This window comes from Rissa tridactyla, chromosome 8 (genome assembly GCF_028500815.1).
Source record: "Rissa tridactyla isolate bRisTri1 chromosome 8, bRisTri1.patW.cur.20221130, whole genome shotgun sequence".
In the NCBI taxonomy this organism is placed as follows: domain Eukaryota; kingdom Metazoa; phylum Chordata; class Aves; order Charadriiformes; family Laridae; genus Rissa; species Rissa tridactyla.
Window position 1 is genome coordinate 5,952,023 of NC_071473.1, and position 17,334 is coordinate 5,969,356.

Genomic DNA, 17,334 nt, shown 5'->3' on the forward strand with positions numbered 1-17,334 from the left:
GAAGGAAGAAAAGCTACAGCCTCTCCACTTTTTGCTCTGATTAGCAGTCGCTTGGCCAAGGCACCACAGTTAGGACGCATCAAGGTGACAAGACCGAGACTGGGAGAGTAAGAGGGAGGGAAGACCATATGGCCTGACAAGCTGTGACTATGCATTACATGTGACACTAAAAAGGACTGTTGTAGCCAATAATCTACAGCACTAATCACAACCTGCATAATGATGCTTTATGGCGGGAGGAAAGTCTCCCACCCTGAACCCTGGCTGTGAAAAGCTCTCCTCTGTGAAAAGCCCAGGGAACAACCTTACCCCACAAGGACAGGGAATGGGAGCATCTCACAGTTCATACTTACTATTATAAGCAATATAAAATATATAAAATTGTAAAAAGAATGTGCATCCATCACATAATACATGATGTCAACCCATCCTTCCAGGGTTATAACCTACAGGAAGACAGAGAAAGAAAGTGTAAGAACAGGAGTCAACCAAAAAGTTAGTAAACATCCATCTTCTGATAGTGCCTGGTATTCATCACTCCACAGCCGTCTCTCATGATCCATCCACGTAGACCTGCTGCACTTCTTTTCCCAGTTGGCTTAGGACAGCAGCAGTGTGTGACCAAAGGACCGGCCTGAAGTTTTTACAGGAATCTGGCACGATTAAAATGATAAAACATTACAATGAAACATCCAAAACACTGGTTCTGAGCCAATGCAAAGGAATTCCAAGGAGAGATTACAAACAAAGCAAAAGCCTCTCTGTGCAGAGATCTGGGTTTTTACCTTAGGGTCCAGGTTTTGTAATGCTATCCATAAAATTCCTAAGTTTCTGTAAAACCAATTTCTTTGTGATTCCTATTGGCTCACCATTACAACTGCATCACCAACATCATAGTGGGAAAGCATCTGAATGGAAGAGAGTTACCTTAATTAAATGTAGAATTGATTTCATACTCATTTTCTCTATCTTCCTTCCACTAAAAAAGAAGCTGAGGATTTAATTAACACCACACAGGCTGTGTGCAGAGCAAAGCGAATTCTGCCATGTAATTTACACATTTTATTTAGATAAAACATACCAAACTTCTAGTGCTATCTTGCTACTAGTCCTAGAGCTGAAATTTCAGCCCAATTTCCAACAAAATCAAAGCTCCTGTCTGAATTTACTTGCGCTGACGTACCCTATTTGCTACGCCTAATGTGAGCCTTGGTGGTCCCAGAATAAACCAAGAATTGCTGCCTGCCTCCAATTTCAGTGGCATCATTCCTGATTTAAACCATGTTTGCACTGAAGGAACTGTGAATTAGCTTGCTGTGAACAAGAAAAGGATGAAGCCTCATTGGTGTGGAGGATCTTCTGTACGGCGTGTACAGAAAAGCTGATCCATAAAGCACTTGCTGTTGAGGCAGTGAAAAAAAACCCCAATGTTCTTGTCACACCTGGAGCATCAGGACAAAACACTTGCAGGGAAGTCAGACATGAATCCTTGCCACTTTTCTCCTGTTTTTTTTTTTTTTTCAAGGAGCTGGAAGAAGCTCCTAGATATGGATCTTTGGTATATCGCCACACCTGCAAGGGGGAGAGCATTGCTGTACACACAACCATCAGTACTCACAGTTTCCCTGAGACTGTCAGAGCACCTTGTGTCAGCTCATGGGTGCTGGAAGAGAAACACTACTTACCCTTGATTCCTCTCACCCTAAAATCAAACGTGGCGATGTCTTACCGGCAAGTTTTCAAACCCACTTCCCATGTTGAAGCACGCGTAACTTAACACCCACCATGCAGCTGGGTGAGAAGAAGCCAGAGAGTACAGCTCCACGCTAAACCCAATAAACATGATCTGCCAAGGAGCAGGTAAAAATTGTCTCTGCAGCTGTTTTACTCTTTCAGCATTGCTAAAGACTTTGAGCAATCGTGTCTGATGACATGCTGGCTGCATTTACACAAACTGCACCCACCTCTCCTATTCCTCATTACATGCCTTAGATATTCTTTCATATCGCATCCTCGCTGCTGGTTAGTGATGTATGGGTATCAGACAGCAACGCTATGCTTCCAGTGGCATGGGTTTAACATAAGCAAAAAGAATGCTTTTGGTCAACATGAACCCCAGAAATCAACCTGTGATGTTCAGCAGCAGACACTTTTTTTTTGCGTGGATGCAGCTGCTGTTATACACCCTGGAGCCTGAGAAGGGGTTAAGCTGTCTGGGCAGACACAGGCAGTAATCAGTCTGTTCAGCGGTGTGAAATGGACAAGCAATCAAACTCAAACTGCCCTTTGCTGCCTTTCCTTTAACACGGTTGAAACATTTATAGAGAGCAAAGTTCTTCTCGGCTGCATCCCTTGCCTGTGCAGGCTGTGCGCAGCCGCCGATCACCTCCTGCACTCGATGCCTGTTCATGGGGAAACTGGAGGGATCAAGTTGGGAGGTGACACAAGGCTAAACCAAATCACTGCCAACTACCTAAGAAATGGTCTCCTTTGTGCCATTCAAAGTTCTCTGCCTTTCTTCCCCTCTGTTTGGGTGGGTATTTCAGAGTCAGGCTGCCACAGCTGGCACAGCAGGTGCTCCATCCATTTACACTCAGGGATGAAAAATGAGCCCAGGGACTCCAAATGTATTGGATACACCTCTGCACCGAATTTGCATTTGGTCCACAATCCTCAAATAGAATGCATTAAAATGAATAAACACAGAACCTCCTCTACAAAAGGAGTTACCTGAGGGCTGCTGTTGGGCTTCTGCAGGCGCTGCCAGCTCCCCACCTGGGAAACAGCTGCTGAGACAAGAGTGAGGGCCAACCACCATTTATAGAGGTATTTTTCTTGCGTGCTAGACAGCATTTTCAGCAAGAATCAATCGACACACCACATTTCTCCTCTGGAGGGCTGAAAACGCTCATCCGGATCTCATAATATTTAAGATGTAATTAGAATTTACATTATTTACTACTCGCTTGTAAACCAAAGGGACACAGGAGGGATAAATAGACCACTAGGCTTTTGTTCTCCTGTTTGACATCTTTGTGGATTCATTTTTGGACTCATCACCCAGTATAAATGCAGCAGTACCTACAGGAAGGATTCCTGAGCTGCCGAGGATTAGAACGTACTAGCAATCCTGTAAGAGAGCGTGCTCACAGACATCTGTCTTCTTTTTTTAAACAAATAGCTCTGGAGAAATGCAGGACAACACACATGCATAGCCACCTGTCTGGACTGAAACAGCGTCTGTGATTTTTACAGACTGATTCTGGCCATGCTGCGGACTTCTTTTCCTGCTGTCCTTTAAAAGTGCTCCAAATGACTTTACAAGTACATTTTTACCTACTCCAAGATCTCATTGCATATCCCCGGCAAGGCCTTGGTGCAAATGGGAGCCAGACCATTTGAATTTGCCAACAGCTGGTCTATACGCCATGAACAAAACTCTTTAACTATTTTTGGAACCGAGTCAAAGGCATCTGCACTGGTGCAAGCTTCACTGCTGCAATGCACAGTTTGATCCTACACACTTACTCTCAGACCAGATGAACTCAGAGGGAAAGCTAGCAACTCTAGCTGTTCTCCCAAGAACACGGATATATTTTTTTCAGCATTGCTTTGCCTACTGTTCCTCCCTTGGGGCACCCTGAATGCAATATCACCCACTTCGCTAAGCAGAAATGACTTCCTCCTCTCTTCATTTTCCAATCTGATTAATCCAGTTGACTGCAGCTCCAGCATTTGGCCCTTCACGCCCTTTATAGATGTCTTCCAAGGACCTGGAGCACCTTTCTTGTGCTTTCCAATCTCAGCACTCCATTCTCAGTAATTAATTTCTGTTCAAGCCATGGTTGTTCACAGACAGACATATTAAACAGTGTCTCCAAATGTACCAGTTCAAAGCTCCCAATAAATGCAACATACAATTATTTATCAACAGCGATAAGACGGCAAGAAACACGTTTCCTAATTCTACTCTGACGAAAAAGATGTGCAAGATACGTGACACACTAGAATTTGCAGCTGCAGGGAAATAGATGAAAGATTCAATTAAGATGATTGGCAAGGTTGTCCTGGAGGGTGCTGCCAACTGCAATCACATGCTGCAGACCCAGTGGGAAAGGAGATGCCGCCCTCTCAGCATGGGGAAATTATTTTTGCCTTCGAAGGACTGAGACTCGGGGCAGAGAACAGAGCTGTCCTCTAACCCATGGGAGACCCTGTATGACGCTCGGTCTGATTCTCCTTGCCTAAGCATTCAGTCTTTTACCTCTTACACAGCATGGGCAGGGATAGGATAAATCATTTGCCTCCCATTAATACCTACGAGCCTGAGTACTAAAGCCCTGAGCCTCGCGTCTGATCCTCTCTCCCATCAGCGCAGGGATTTAACAGAAAGCACACTCAGGGGAATATAAGGATAGATTTTGACTTCGTTGGTCTTTGGCTTGGACACCATTCATGCAGTCCCCAGTCAGGCACTCCCCGATCACCATACTAACATGAGCAGGATGAGAGTGGACAATCAGATACTTATTTTTTTTTGTCTTCTCTTCTGTGATTCTGATCCTCCTGGTTTGCTCATGCCACAATAATTTCATCAGTTGTAACGAAGATGCTCGTTTGATTTATGGTAGCATAACTGGGGAGAGAATCAGGTCTTCTAGTTAAGCTAATCAGAATCAATCTAAAACTCCAGAGTGAAAATCACAAGAGAGATGCAGATTCAAGAAGCTGGCAATTAACTCAGACCTCCTCGTTGTCCCCAGGGAGACAGGAGGTTTATATTGTTTTTTCTGAGGTCACCTCAAAGGTCTCTGCAGAACAATGTCTTTTATTATGTCAAAAGTTTTCATCATAAAAATCCTTGCCTTTGAGCTCTGCCAAAATTTTTGCGAGTTCTTGGCTATAATCCAAGAGTAGGTTATTTTTTGCCTTAGCGTCAGTTAAGTAAAAAAAAAATAAAAATCATCCAGGCAAAAAACCTCAACACCCAAACTACTTTAATTAGTAAAGTCAAATACTGAATTGGTTTCTGTGTATTAGAAAGCACCAATGGCTAATGCCAGATGGACTGCTGCAGATAGAAATCAACCTTGAGGTGCCACTAATCAATTGAGGAAAGTTTGGAAAATTACTGCGTGAAGCAAAGCCAAAAAGATCTTAAGAACTCAATGCACAGCATACAAAGCTCCAACCTGGCCCCGAGGCCTCATCTTTCTCATGGCAAGACGTCACTTCCAGGATTACTTGACCAAACTTCCTTTGTAGAGACAACCTCCCCAAGCACGGGAATCAAAATCAGCATCTCACGCTTTAATCAAGACCCCTAAAAAGCATAGCTCTGGCAAACAGAAATTTCCTTGGTGGTTGATTTCAGAATTGCAGGTGCTTGTTCAACTCAGTGCCTGGCCAAAGCCAGAGACAATATAGAGACATAGAGAAACCCAAGCACTTCCAAACCATTTGAGGCGTTCATCTTAACTGACGTCTATAATTTGCATTCAGCCTCTTTTTCTTTGGCCTAACTCAGGTTCTTTGGGGACAAGATGGGCATTATCTGCATCAAGATCAATTATACTGAACAGCAATTCTGAAGACCGCCAGGATTATTTGGTTTTATTTTCTTTTTATCTCATCATTTCCCTGGCCCTACTTCAAGGGGTTTTTTATTTTTATAAACCTCATCGAGACAAGATCCAATGATATAAATTGTGAGAGCTATTAATTACTATGATGGCCTCCGTAAGTTTTATAAGGCCTTCAGTATTCATTTCTGAGAGCCTCTTATCTATGTATTCTGCCCTCTCGGGCATATTGATTTGGCTAGCAAGCACTGACCAGTGAATAATGGAGTATTCCTTTTCCGTATGCAGAGTGCTTGGCAGCTAATCAAATCACTGTTTTCGAAGCCAGCTTCACAATTTTAATTATTTCCTCATGACACATGTTGTTAAGTAACCTCATGGTCAGAAAAACAGGTTTTATTATATTCTGACTAATGTCCTTTGAACAGATGCTTTTCCTTTCACTTTGAGGGCTTGCTTACTTTGCAAAGCAACTTCAGCCATTTCTTTATAAATCGAGAGTCTTGCAAAGGATGCATCTGCTCTGAAAAGTGGCCCTTGCTAAATAGAAAATAAAAGGAAACTGCAATCTTGCATTTGTTTTCAATTCGTGACCTCTCAAATTTGCGAGCTCTGCTCAGCGTTACCAGCTGATCCCGCACCGGGGATCCCGAAAAGCAGAGCGCAGCCAGCCTGCGATAAAGTTGGACATGTTTTTAGTGATACTGTTTTTAGTGACCCAAAACCTTGTGAATCTACGGGCTTAAAAATGGCATAAAAACTCAACAACTTTTGCTGCAAAAGGAAGGTTAGTTGCCGTCTCCGTTTCACACTAAATAACGCAAGATCCCCATCCGATAGCAAAAACATCACTGATTTCAGATGACTGCTGCTTACAACAAATCACATCTCAGTCCATATTCATGAGGTCTGATTTACTGTGATAATTATCCTCTGCCTTCATTGTTTGTGTAAAATATCTTCTGCACAGGGAATGCATTTAACTGTTTAGCTTCAGCAATAATGAGTCCATTATCATAGAGAGCGCCATAAGTCAGCGTTTCATAGCAGAGCAAAGCTGAAAGATGAAGAGTCTGCAATGAGAAGCAACCAAAGCCAGCCTGAGATCCTTGCTTACAGATGAGTGTACCGTACAGCAATCATATGAATGACAGCGCTTCTCCAGACACCACCGTCTGGAGCACAGCAGCAGTTTGGGGTACTGGCCCCAACGCAAAAAGCAAGGATTTCTGTTATTCACATTCTAACACCTTGTTGCAAACTATATTTGAGACTATGAGGGACAAAGGGTGCACAGCTTCAAGCACAACTAGCCCTCTGTGCAAGACTGTGACACAAAACATATTTCAGGTGCCTAAGCTTTACCCATTCACACTAATCAGAGTTGGGGGGGTGGGGTGGGTGTCGTCTTCTCCTGGATGGATCTGCCAACTCAACGCGGTCTGTGTGGGGACGTCAGGGTAAAGGAGCTGAACCTAAGACTCCCCTATGCTACACATAACTCACAGTGCAAGGTGCAATTGCAGCAACTGATCATGGAGCAAGGCTTGGGGCAATCAAACCCAAGTAAGATTTCCCTGTAAGAATGGTTGATGCACCTCAAGACCAGTGGCTTTTTCATCACCTAGCTGGATTCCAGATTAGGCCATGGCTTGCTGCAGGCACCCCTCTTTCTGCGCTGAATAAAAGAATCTGTGGTCGAGGTAGGATGAAACCCATCCAAAGCTACAGAGTTTTCAGCAGGCTTCTGTGCCGTGTTGGGTCCCTCCAATACCTCAAATAGTTTAGCGGGCCCAGACCTGGAATCAGGATGGCCTCTCTGACTTGAGTATACAGAATGATTCCTTCTAGCCTTCTAGATGGAGATTTTTCAAAAGCATCTAATCCTCTTGGAAGCGCAGTCTGAGATGCTTTAAAGGGGCTGGGTATTTTTAGATTGGGCATTCAGCATGAAAGCTCTTCAAATGCAGAAAGTGATGTTTATTTGGCCGACCAAATTAAAAAAAAAAAAAAAGGCAACACCAACAAAACTCAAACCCCATCATTTAAAGTGAAATATTTTTGGTGATCCAAAACAAATTCAAGTCTAGTGACAAAGCATCACCTTGAAACAGTGGAAATGAACAGCTTAGAACTCTCCTCTTGCCAAATTCAGCACAGATAAGCATTGTTGACACATATCTCCAGTTTAAAAAAAAATAGTCCTTTTGGCCAAAAAACTATCTACTCAAACTCTGAAAACATGGGCACCCAGTGTGACAGCTGCTTCTGAAAAACACGGCCCACAAAACTACATGTTGCACACACAAATACGATTGCAGTTGGAGGCCTGAGGCTCTTTCACTTCCTTCTGCTTCAGTGTGCCTTCTGTTGTTCCCTAAAATATTTAAGGCCTCTGAAAGTGGAAGAAGAGAGGTTGCAGCAGACAGGCAAGCAAGTGTAGTAGTAGCATCTCGGGTACAATACTCTTGAGACATTGGGGTAACCATTCCTGAGCTGTCATTTTGTGAAGAACTTGGTTGAGGTACTCTGAGGTCCCAGCAACAAAGCAAGAGAAACAGGCCCCCAAAAGGTTGCTGTTAATATCCATCTGAGCGACAGCCCAGCTAAAAAGATGCGTGGGTAGGAACCAAGAGGAATAACCCTGCCAGGAGGTTCCAGGGTGGAGGTTTTTGATTACTCTAAGGGAAAGCAATGTTAGAGCTTCAGGTCTCGTCTCCTCAAACGAGATCTCTTCTTAACTGAGTGACAACATGGACGAGGAGGGACTCCAAGCTCATTCTTGCATTTGGCCATAGAAGAAGTACATGCGGTTTTTCCTTTATTTTGAATGGAAGGTATAGCTCCCATTACAGATTTAGCTGAAAGATTTCCAGGCAAGGAGAAAATCCTCAGGGAAGGATTTCAACCATGATGTAGAGAGGCCGAAAAACATGTGAGGTGGGCAACAGCTGTGGAACAGATCAGGGCACCAAACAATGATGAAATGAGACAAATGAACCTCCTTCCTCTTCCCAAACCTGAAATCTCCCCCCAAGCTCTGAACCTTCTCAGCTGGCCCATCTACAGGCTTAGCTCGCAAGGGTGCAGATCCTGGCAGAAGCAGAGTCAGCAACACGGAGGCAAAACAAGCTCCTCATCAGCACATAGTGCAGGGTCAAAATGACTAAATCCTTGATTGGATTGAGATAGCTTACACAAGCTCCCAGGGGCTTTTTTGACAAGCTAGAGCACAGAAGAGGTAACTTCACATCCAAACAAAAGGGCTGTTTCTGCAGGTGGCCTGCAGCATACGGCTGTCACTGCCAGCTGTCGTACCTGCTCAGGCAGCCTGCCATCGCGTGAGGAGTAAAGTGTCCACAGAAGGACAAATGAAGGAAGAAGTGGGTGGCATCAATTCCCCCACTTTCCCACCCCAAACTTGTTCTCTCTTCTGAGCTGGTCACCCACACCTTCGTGGCTGTAACATACTCCTAGCTTTGGTGAGGCCACGTGCAAAGAGAAGTTCTCCATCTAAGCACGCTATCGAGATAACACCTTGAACTCTTGCTGCTGCTGACATTTCCTTTAATGCTGCACTATTTCCAGACATCTTTCTTCAGAAGGTGATTCAGCTCTTCCTTTCTTGGGCATTCTTATCATGTCGTGTGCCTGCTGGGCTGTCTTCAGCTCTCATGAACACAACCAGGCTTTCCCCCCCCCCGCCCCTTCCTGACAGCAGCAAGGGGGCTGCTGAATGCAAAACTGTCTCCTCTGAGAATTCCCTCGCTAGGGCCTGCTGATGATGGGCCAGAGATGTGTTGCTTGTATGACTTGATTAACTTGTTAACCGAGATGTCTTCTTAAGCAAAAATCTCACAGAAACAATATGCACTCGGAATAACATAAGCCAGAATGAGAATCGTGAATCTGAGAGCTGCACCCGAGGCCTAATTTCAAGAGTGTCTTTCATTAAGGAAGCCCTTTAAAAAAATGCAGGTACTTCTGAAATACAACATGTGAAGAAGAGGCCATAGACAAGGTAACTCAGCCAGCACCAGCGGTGTCAGAGCCCCTCTGACCTGCCACACTTCCCTCTTGGATGCCTATTTCCTTTTCCTGTACGTTTGCTCTCTTAAATTGGGTCCTTCCAACTGCATCCTGGAAGGAGATATGGAGGAACAGCTTGTTCCCTTGATCTCATCTTGGTTCTGCCTAGCTGAATGTTATCGCTCCTTCAGCTTTGCCACGCTAGTTTTGCCAAAAGCATTGCCTCCTGATGTAAAGTGCAATTATAGGCCTCACTTTTCTGGAAGTCAGACATGAAATCATCCAAGCAATGGTTCTGTGGTTTGCAAAAGAGCCTAAAATCATCTCTGCTTCCCAAACTGTGTATCTACCAGGCACACAACCCCCTTTTGTTTTAATGGGTCTCTGCGTTCAGGTCTGGCCACTCCGAGACTGTTGGTTAGGAAGGTGGCAGTATTTTGGTTGCTCCACTGAGACTGTCAGTAATTCAAATTAAATTGGACTTTGGTTAGGTGGGTAATTCATCATTTGCAGTGTGACAACAATACCTGTAATTACTGCTCTTATTGTTGTGGCTGAAATTCATGTGCAATAAAGGGATCTTAATATCATGCCAAACCTCACAGTTAATTTAGGTTCCATCTCCTTTCATTTATTCTGTAATAAGCTAATTAGTTCACATAATTTGCCATTGAACGTGCCTTTGTAACAAATATATACATGAATTAGCCTATTACACAACAAATGAGGGGAATCAAAACATGAATCATTTGCAGGATTACATAAAGAATTATTATCCTTTCAAACACCCGTGGATACAGCCACCCTCTTTATTGCTTTAAGATTTTATTATTTACGCTAGGTTGGTTCTCATGTTTGATGCCTCTGACTTACCCTTCTGCTTAGAAGGTCAACAATGCATTTCATTGTTTGGTACGCCCCGTTGCCACGTGCCAAGTTACTTGCAAGTTCAGGATCGCTACCATGAAGTTAAACGTCTTTCAGCTTGGCTGCTTCAAGCCAAATTCTGGCAGCTGAAAGAGCTTGGCCATACCGCCAGTCTCCTGCCTTGGTGCACCGTTCGCAAGGACGTTTTGGAGTAGAGATCTTCAGATTTTCCTGTCAAAGTATGCTTTTGGTTTGGTTTGTTCGCAGCCTGCACAGTATCAAACTGTGCCCTTGGAAACTCCTGGGCACGACTTGCAGTCACTGCACTTGGAAGCTTCCTTCCAAATCTCACCTGTGGGGCTCATTTCACCAGCCTCCCTTCTGACAGCTCTTAAACCATGCTAGATTTCCAACTCATTTGGGATAAATCATGAGGGATGCTCTCTCCAGCCCTCTCCATTATGCAAACTGGAGGCTTGCCAGACCTTGAGGTTCAGACCACCGTTATAATTCTTGCAAAGTACCATGTATTCATTATTCCCCAGAAGGGATCAGGACAATTGGACCTGTCTCATCCAGAAGACAGCAGAGTGCTTTCTGCCCAGTAATTCAATACCAATTCACAGGGAAGCTCCTGAGCTACTAAAACCATCAGTTCTACTTTCTGCACTACTTACTTTGAGGCCTCATCTAACTGCTGTCCTGGTGCTACCCATCTTCAACTATCAAATGTAATGAGAGTACAACTCAATAGCTTTACTTGTTAAATGTTCTCTGCTTACAGCAATTGTTTTGATTTAACATCCAACCTCTTGCAGTAATGATTTACTCTTTCCATATCAAAGTTAAGCAAGCACCTTACTCCCCAACAGCTGCTTCTTTACCTGCAGTTATAGCCTTTTCAGCTTCTACAAGCCAGTCCTTACTTCTAAAAGGAATAAAGATGTAAGAAGGGTTTTTGGCTGAAATAGTCTTTAACATTTGGATGGCCTAAACAGCACTAAAACCAATCATAAACCTCCTGGCAGCTGCCAAAATGATCTATGGATACAATATCCAGCTTTGCCAGACACTCTGCTCTGCCCAGAGGAATCAGTTGAAGCCTCTGCTGTGGCTGGTTTGTTCTTCCTGGCTTAAAACCGTACCTTTTCAGGCCAAGGAAATTAAATAGCAACATGAAATGAAAGCTCGCAGCCTTGCAGAAAGGCTCAGGAAGTAAAAAGGAAGCAGGACCCCTCGAGAAGCACCTGCTCATTTTCAATGCACTAGGCACAGGCACGCCGCAACGCGCTGCCCTCTGCCCTTTCTCTGGCAAGAACATTGCTGCCCCATGGTGGGAGCCAGACGGGACCTCCTGGGAACATCCATCAAGCCCTGTCAAAGAACTACGCAAGAACAGAAAAAGGAGAATGCAAATGCAGCCAGAGACCTACCTACTATTCTCGCTTTGATTTCCCTCTTTCCTTTATATGCAACACTCGCTACCAGTCAGGAATATTCAAAATTATTATAGCAGCTCCTCTCTTGACATACTAATTCCAGAAGAGAACCAAAGCATTTCTAAAGACATAGCTTAGTAGAGACTTGGGATCTGTCTGAACCCTTCTGGATTTGGTTTTGAGCCTCTGACACCAGGAGCAGTGTGATTCAAGGCGTGCTACTGTGACAGCATGAGAGCAAACTAGATGCTCAGAGCAAGCAATCACCCCTTTACAACTCCCAGATGAAAACTGGAAGTTATTAAGTTCATACTATAATATGAAACTGGAAGGAAATTCATAAATGAAATTTAGAGCTCTGAATGAGTAGTTATTCATCATTAACAAAACTAAAAGGATAATTTTTTTCTCTTTTAGGAACAGATGTCACCTACACTTCAGGAGGACTAAACAAAACGCAGCATCTAGCCAAAAGCGTAAGGAAATTTGTATTAAAAACAGGAAGTGCAAATTAAAAACGGAAAACAGTGCACGGATCATTTAAAATAGGCTAGCCCTAAGAGACTGTACCCTCTGAACTGTGGAGGTGAGCTACCCAGTGTTCCAGAGCTACAAATGCTTTGAAAACGCTTCAGTTGCTGGAGTGTTTTTGTCACCTGTAAAGGCTCCCCCAGTCTGAGCTAGGAGCTCTTTGGTCTCTACTGAAGAGCTGTACAGGTGCGGATCAAGAGAGACTCAAATTCCACACGAGTAGTATCTCTTCACCAGTATTCCAGCCAGAACGGACCATTAGGATTATTTCTTCCTCCCTCCAGCGTACCATGCTAACCAGTATAACCCTGCAATTCTACGATCAAGCCCAAACCATGCCATCAGGCTAGTTCCTACATTTTAGAATGATACTAAATCTTGCTTAAGGACGTGGACAACACTCTCCATTTCCCGGTACTACAGCAATAAAGACCCTAACTCTCAAAAATCCCTGGGATTTATCCAGGTCTGATTTGCAGTGCTAGCGCTTGCAAATCTTACTTTTGTCTGCCTCAAGAAGTATTTTCCCCTTCTTCTAAAATGCACTGAAAAAGTGGTTGTTCTCTCCAAACGCTCTCTTGCGACAGTTGTGCAGGTTATTGTCTGATTCATTTACTTGGTGTGACTGTATTTCCAGATGCAAGCCAATTCCTTTCTCCTCTGACGCGCCTATCAAAATCTTTCCAAGCAAAAGATGACAAACAAAAAGAAACAGAAAAATCTTTAGGAGAATCCTACCTGAAAAATAGCTATCCAGGCATATCCGATATTATCAAAATTGATAGCTCCGTTGTGTGGGTTTACGTCCCCTGCCATGCATACGTTGTAATACTGGTTCCAGTTTATGCAGGCGTTCCTGCTGCTGAAGTCAGGGTTGTATAAACTTGGGGTGTAGGAGTCCATGCTCAAGGTGCACTCCACCTTGTACTCCTTCCTGTTTGGGATGTTGGAGCATTTCTGCATGCCGTTTTCACGATGCGATGAGCAGATGAATGGATTCTCCTCTGCTTCGTCTGTCCGGTAGTACGGATGCAGGAAAGTAAGGTTGTATGTCCTGGAGAGGGAAGAAAGAGAAGGATGAGAACAAATGATGCACCCTTTGTTTCATCTGCCGCAGGAGGGGCTGGTTCCTATCCTTGGTTTGAGTGTGTTATTTCTCCTTCGCCCTTCAGCCCTATCAGACCGGGGACAGCAAGTCGCGGTTGAGATATCGGCCCCTACCTTTGTCTACAAAGCTTTTTGCTCACAGCATCCTGTAAGGCACCAGTGATCTTCCAGTTAAAGATCAGCCTGAGCTTTCCCAAGCCAACAGGGCACTTGAAAGTTGAAATGAGAGGGTAACAGAGAGAAAAATCCCAGCAGGCCAGGTGCTTCCCAAAGAGCTAGGGAACTTTTTGTCTCCGTCTAAGGATTTTAAGGTAGCTCTTCTGATGCTCAGAACATGCTTCAGAAAAGCTAGTGGGAAAGCAGCTTTCCAATAAATCTGCCCCTCAGCACCTCTCCGGGATGAGTGAACTGAACTTCAACAAGGAGAGGACCAGCCACAGGCCATCTCAGATTCCTTCCGTACTTACATAAGAAAAGAAAAAGCCCACATTAATAGGAATTGTATGCTTACTGCATATCTGATTTAATTGGCCTGGATAAAGTATATGGCTCTGTTACAGCTAAGATAAGCAAGTGCTCTAATTGCAGCGTGGCAGGGACATGCCTTTTCTCGAGCCGTGCTCTGGGGCAGATCAGCCAGCAACCAAGAGCCCAGGACGTTTAATGCTGTTTGATTACTGTTAGTGAGACCCACCGGCACTCGCACGCTGAAGCACTCCTCAAAATGAGAAGGTGCAAAATCCTAGAGCCAGCTTTATCTGCCGTGTTCCGAGCTGCAGGGATCTAAGACGCTGTATAATCAGTCAGGAGATAAGGGAAAAGGCAACACACAAATTATACGAGCAAGTGAGATGTGGGTAGAAGATAAGCAGGTAATTCTTCAAGACAGGACAGCTGTATTTTTATCTGTTTCTAAATGTACCTAACGATTGAATAAATTTGGCTTTACTGAGTGCCAAACTAGTGTTATTCCAGCCAATTGCTTGAAATTGCTCCCCAAAACCCTTGAGTCAAGCAGGAGTCACTCAGCAACTGCACTTTAAGGAGAGAGCAATCGCTGCAGGGCAGAGCTGAGGGGAAAATAACCCTGAACAACTTTCCTGGGGAATTTGGTTCTCCTCCATTAGTGATTTACTTGAGGTGGGTGTTGAGGGTTCATCCAGCTTCAGGACAGGCAAGAGCAGCATGTCAGAGGAATTGGGCATTGCTTGCTGGTGATTAAATGTGTTCACCAGTTATTCTCCTCCCACTGCAGTGCTCCCACACCTCTAGACAAAAACTGTAATATCTTCCTCCCCATTTCTATACCTTAGATTCAAGAGACAAGGAAGAAACTTGAAATATTTTTCCTCCAGGACTGACTAAAGGCCTTCCCTTTCCCCTCCCGCGAATTGGTTTCACTTGGAGGAAATTTCCATATAAAACAAGCTGAAGGAAAGGCTGAGTGCTACGCTAGCATGGTGTTTGCTAGAAGATCAGATACTACAACCAGCAGAGTTTGTCGCGCAGAGGGGGATATTGCGGAGGCCTGTGAAGGATTAAAATGCACCGAGGCGCAGGGATGAGTCTGGGAGTGCTACAGACCGTAGGCAAAGACAGCCGGGGAACCTGAGAGAAGAAACAGAGTGAGGAGGAGAAGAGACACCCAAGAAGTGACTTCTGCTCACTCACAAGTGGCAGGCAGAGCCCTGGCAGCTCTGTTTTGGCCATAGCGGGTACGCTGAGAGGGGCTCAGTTCAGACGCAAAGGGCTCCTGCACCCTCAAAGAAATGTGGTGGGGACCCCACACACCTGGGACATCTCTGCTTGCAGCCACAGTGCCTGTCTCAGCCTGCTCGCCCGGGGAGGTGCTGGGAGGGCTCTGCACCTCCATGAGACACAACACAGCCCAGGGCAGAGCCATCCCAGCCCCACCAGCCTCAGGAAGGACATTTTCTTCTAAAACCTCGAGGTTTGAGAGGCCATGGGTGCATGTCTCATTAGGCTCCTCCCAAGGAACTCAGTAGCTCTGAAGTCTTTCAAATGGGACACTGGGATCAGGGCTTCCCACACGCTGTGGTGGTGACGGGGGTCTAATACCCCCACAGCCCAGAACAAGCCTGGACTACGCTCTTCACTGCCTGATACCGCAAAGTAGCACGGCCACAGGACTCTGGGATGTGACTGGCTTCCCTGGGGCTGACTTCACCTCTCTTGAAAGAGGATTTTGTGGGTTACAGGCAAAGAGCTTCTCTAAGTCCCTAAGATGATGGCAGGAGAAGTCTCATTTGGCACCTTCTCATCAATGCACCCCGACCTCCATCTCTGGTTCAGCAGATCTCTGCAGTTCTCAAATCCCTGATGTGACAAGTCATGCAACCTCAGAACTTTGTTTGTCTGGGCAGGTCAAAGCCCAAACCTGGTGCTTGCAGAGACAGCCACAGAGGCAAGTTTCAGACAGTAACCTGCAACCCTAAAACTACATATTGAACTCCAGCCCTGCAACAACCCTATATGATCTTGAGAACACCCCTTGTTCCTTCTCGTTTCCCATCAAACAGTGCTGACCAAGGCTCTTTGATCTGGATGTGCCGCTCCAGCGACACACTCTTCCAAACTACAACTGATCATCCAGGAAAAAACAAAGCCAGGTAGAGCTGTGAAACTCAGCAAAAACTTATTTCCTTCACCACCCAGGACGCAACGCACCAGCACACCACCAGCAGCAGGAGTTTCCTGATCACAAACACCTTTTGGCAGCGGGCAGGACGGGAAGGCTCAGCGCACCGCAGCTCCTGGGCCAGTGTAATTAGGATTCTGCCCAGAGCAAAGCTGGACTTGCAGAGGGAGAGGGACCATCTGGAGGGATGACTGTGTAATTAGCAGCTATGGCTGCACAAGCTCCTTTCCTGCGAGCAGTTTCGTGTTTAGACGCAGACACACACATGCCCGTGCCAACAACACTGACCATGGAAGAAATGCTCAGACAGAACGGCTGATGCATCAGCATGATGCTCGCTCCGACCTCACAGCCGAGCTCCCCTGCGAGCTGCCTCTCCCACCACAACGGCACGATATACACAATGTCCAGCGCTACACACGACTCGGCAGCTGCCTGCCCTCCCAGCTGCACGACTCTGATACATGTTCATTGTCCCAAACTAATCATCTTTATTTGGGCCCCCCGAGCTGATCGCTGATCTCCTGATAATGCTCACCCCAGCTGGGCAGGCTGGACGGGAATACAACTAGCCAGGGAGCAGCGTGCCAGCCAACTCTGCCGGAGTCCATGCACCCGGTTTCGTCGGAGGGAAGGAACACAATCAAGATGGGGACCTACAGAACCAACGCCCCTCCCGTGCAACGCTTCGCTATTCACACTGCAACTGGAAAGGCCCTTGACGAGCTACATATACAGATTTGAGAGGCTGCGTGTCTCCCATGAGTCACCGTTTAGGAAGCCTTGGGCTGAAGGAGAAATACTGCCTGCAGACACAGCGCCCGGGGCTGTCATCTAATAAACCGCGCAGAAAAGATCTGGGCACAAACCCCCTGGAGAACCAAGAGAACGACACACTTTGGTGGCTGTGGGAGGAAAATAAAACAAGGAAAACAAAGCGCAGCTTGACTGTGAAGGGTGGATGAAGCTTTATTTGGTTCTGCTGCTGCCTAACTGTTTTTATCCTCCCTTTTCTCTGCCTTGCTCATTTTTGCAACTGTCCCCAAAATCCTTACAAACTGAAAGAAAGTCCCCCTATGACAGGCCACAGTCACATGGGGGCCAATTTCTGCCCAACCCT

The 17,334-nt window shown here is 45.4% G+C and overlaps 1 protein-coding gene across 3 annotated transcripts in view; it reads right to left on the reverse strand.

Moving 5' to 3' along the window:
* The window catches only part of CACNA1H (calcium voltage-gated channel subunit alpha1 H), a 252,900-nt gene that overhangs the window by 89,347 nt on the left and 146,219 nt on the right, over nt 1-17,334 (reverse strand). For all 3 annotated transcript variants that reach the window (XM_054211965.1, XM_054211964.1, XM_054211963.1), the window contains exons 7-8: nt 13,187-13,502; nt 354-446 (exon numbers count right to left, since the gene is read on the reverse strand). In XM_054211965.1, the coding sequence (XP_054067940.1) occupies nt 354-446; nt 13,187-13,502 (409 nt within the window). The remainder of the gene's footprint in view (nt 1-353; nt 447-13,186; nt 13,503-17,334) is intronic.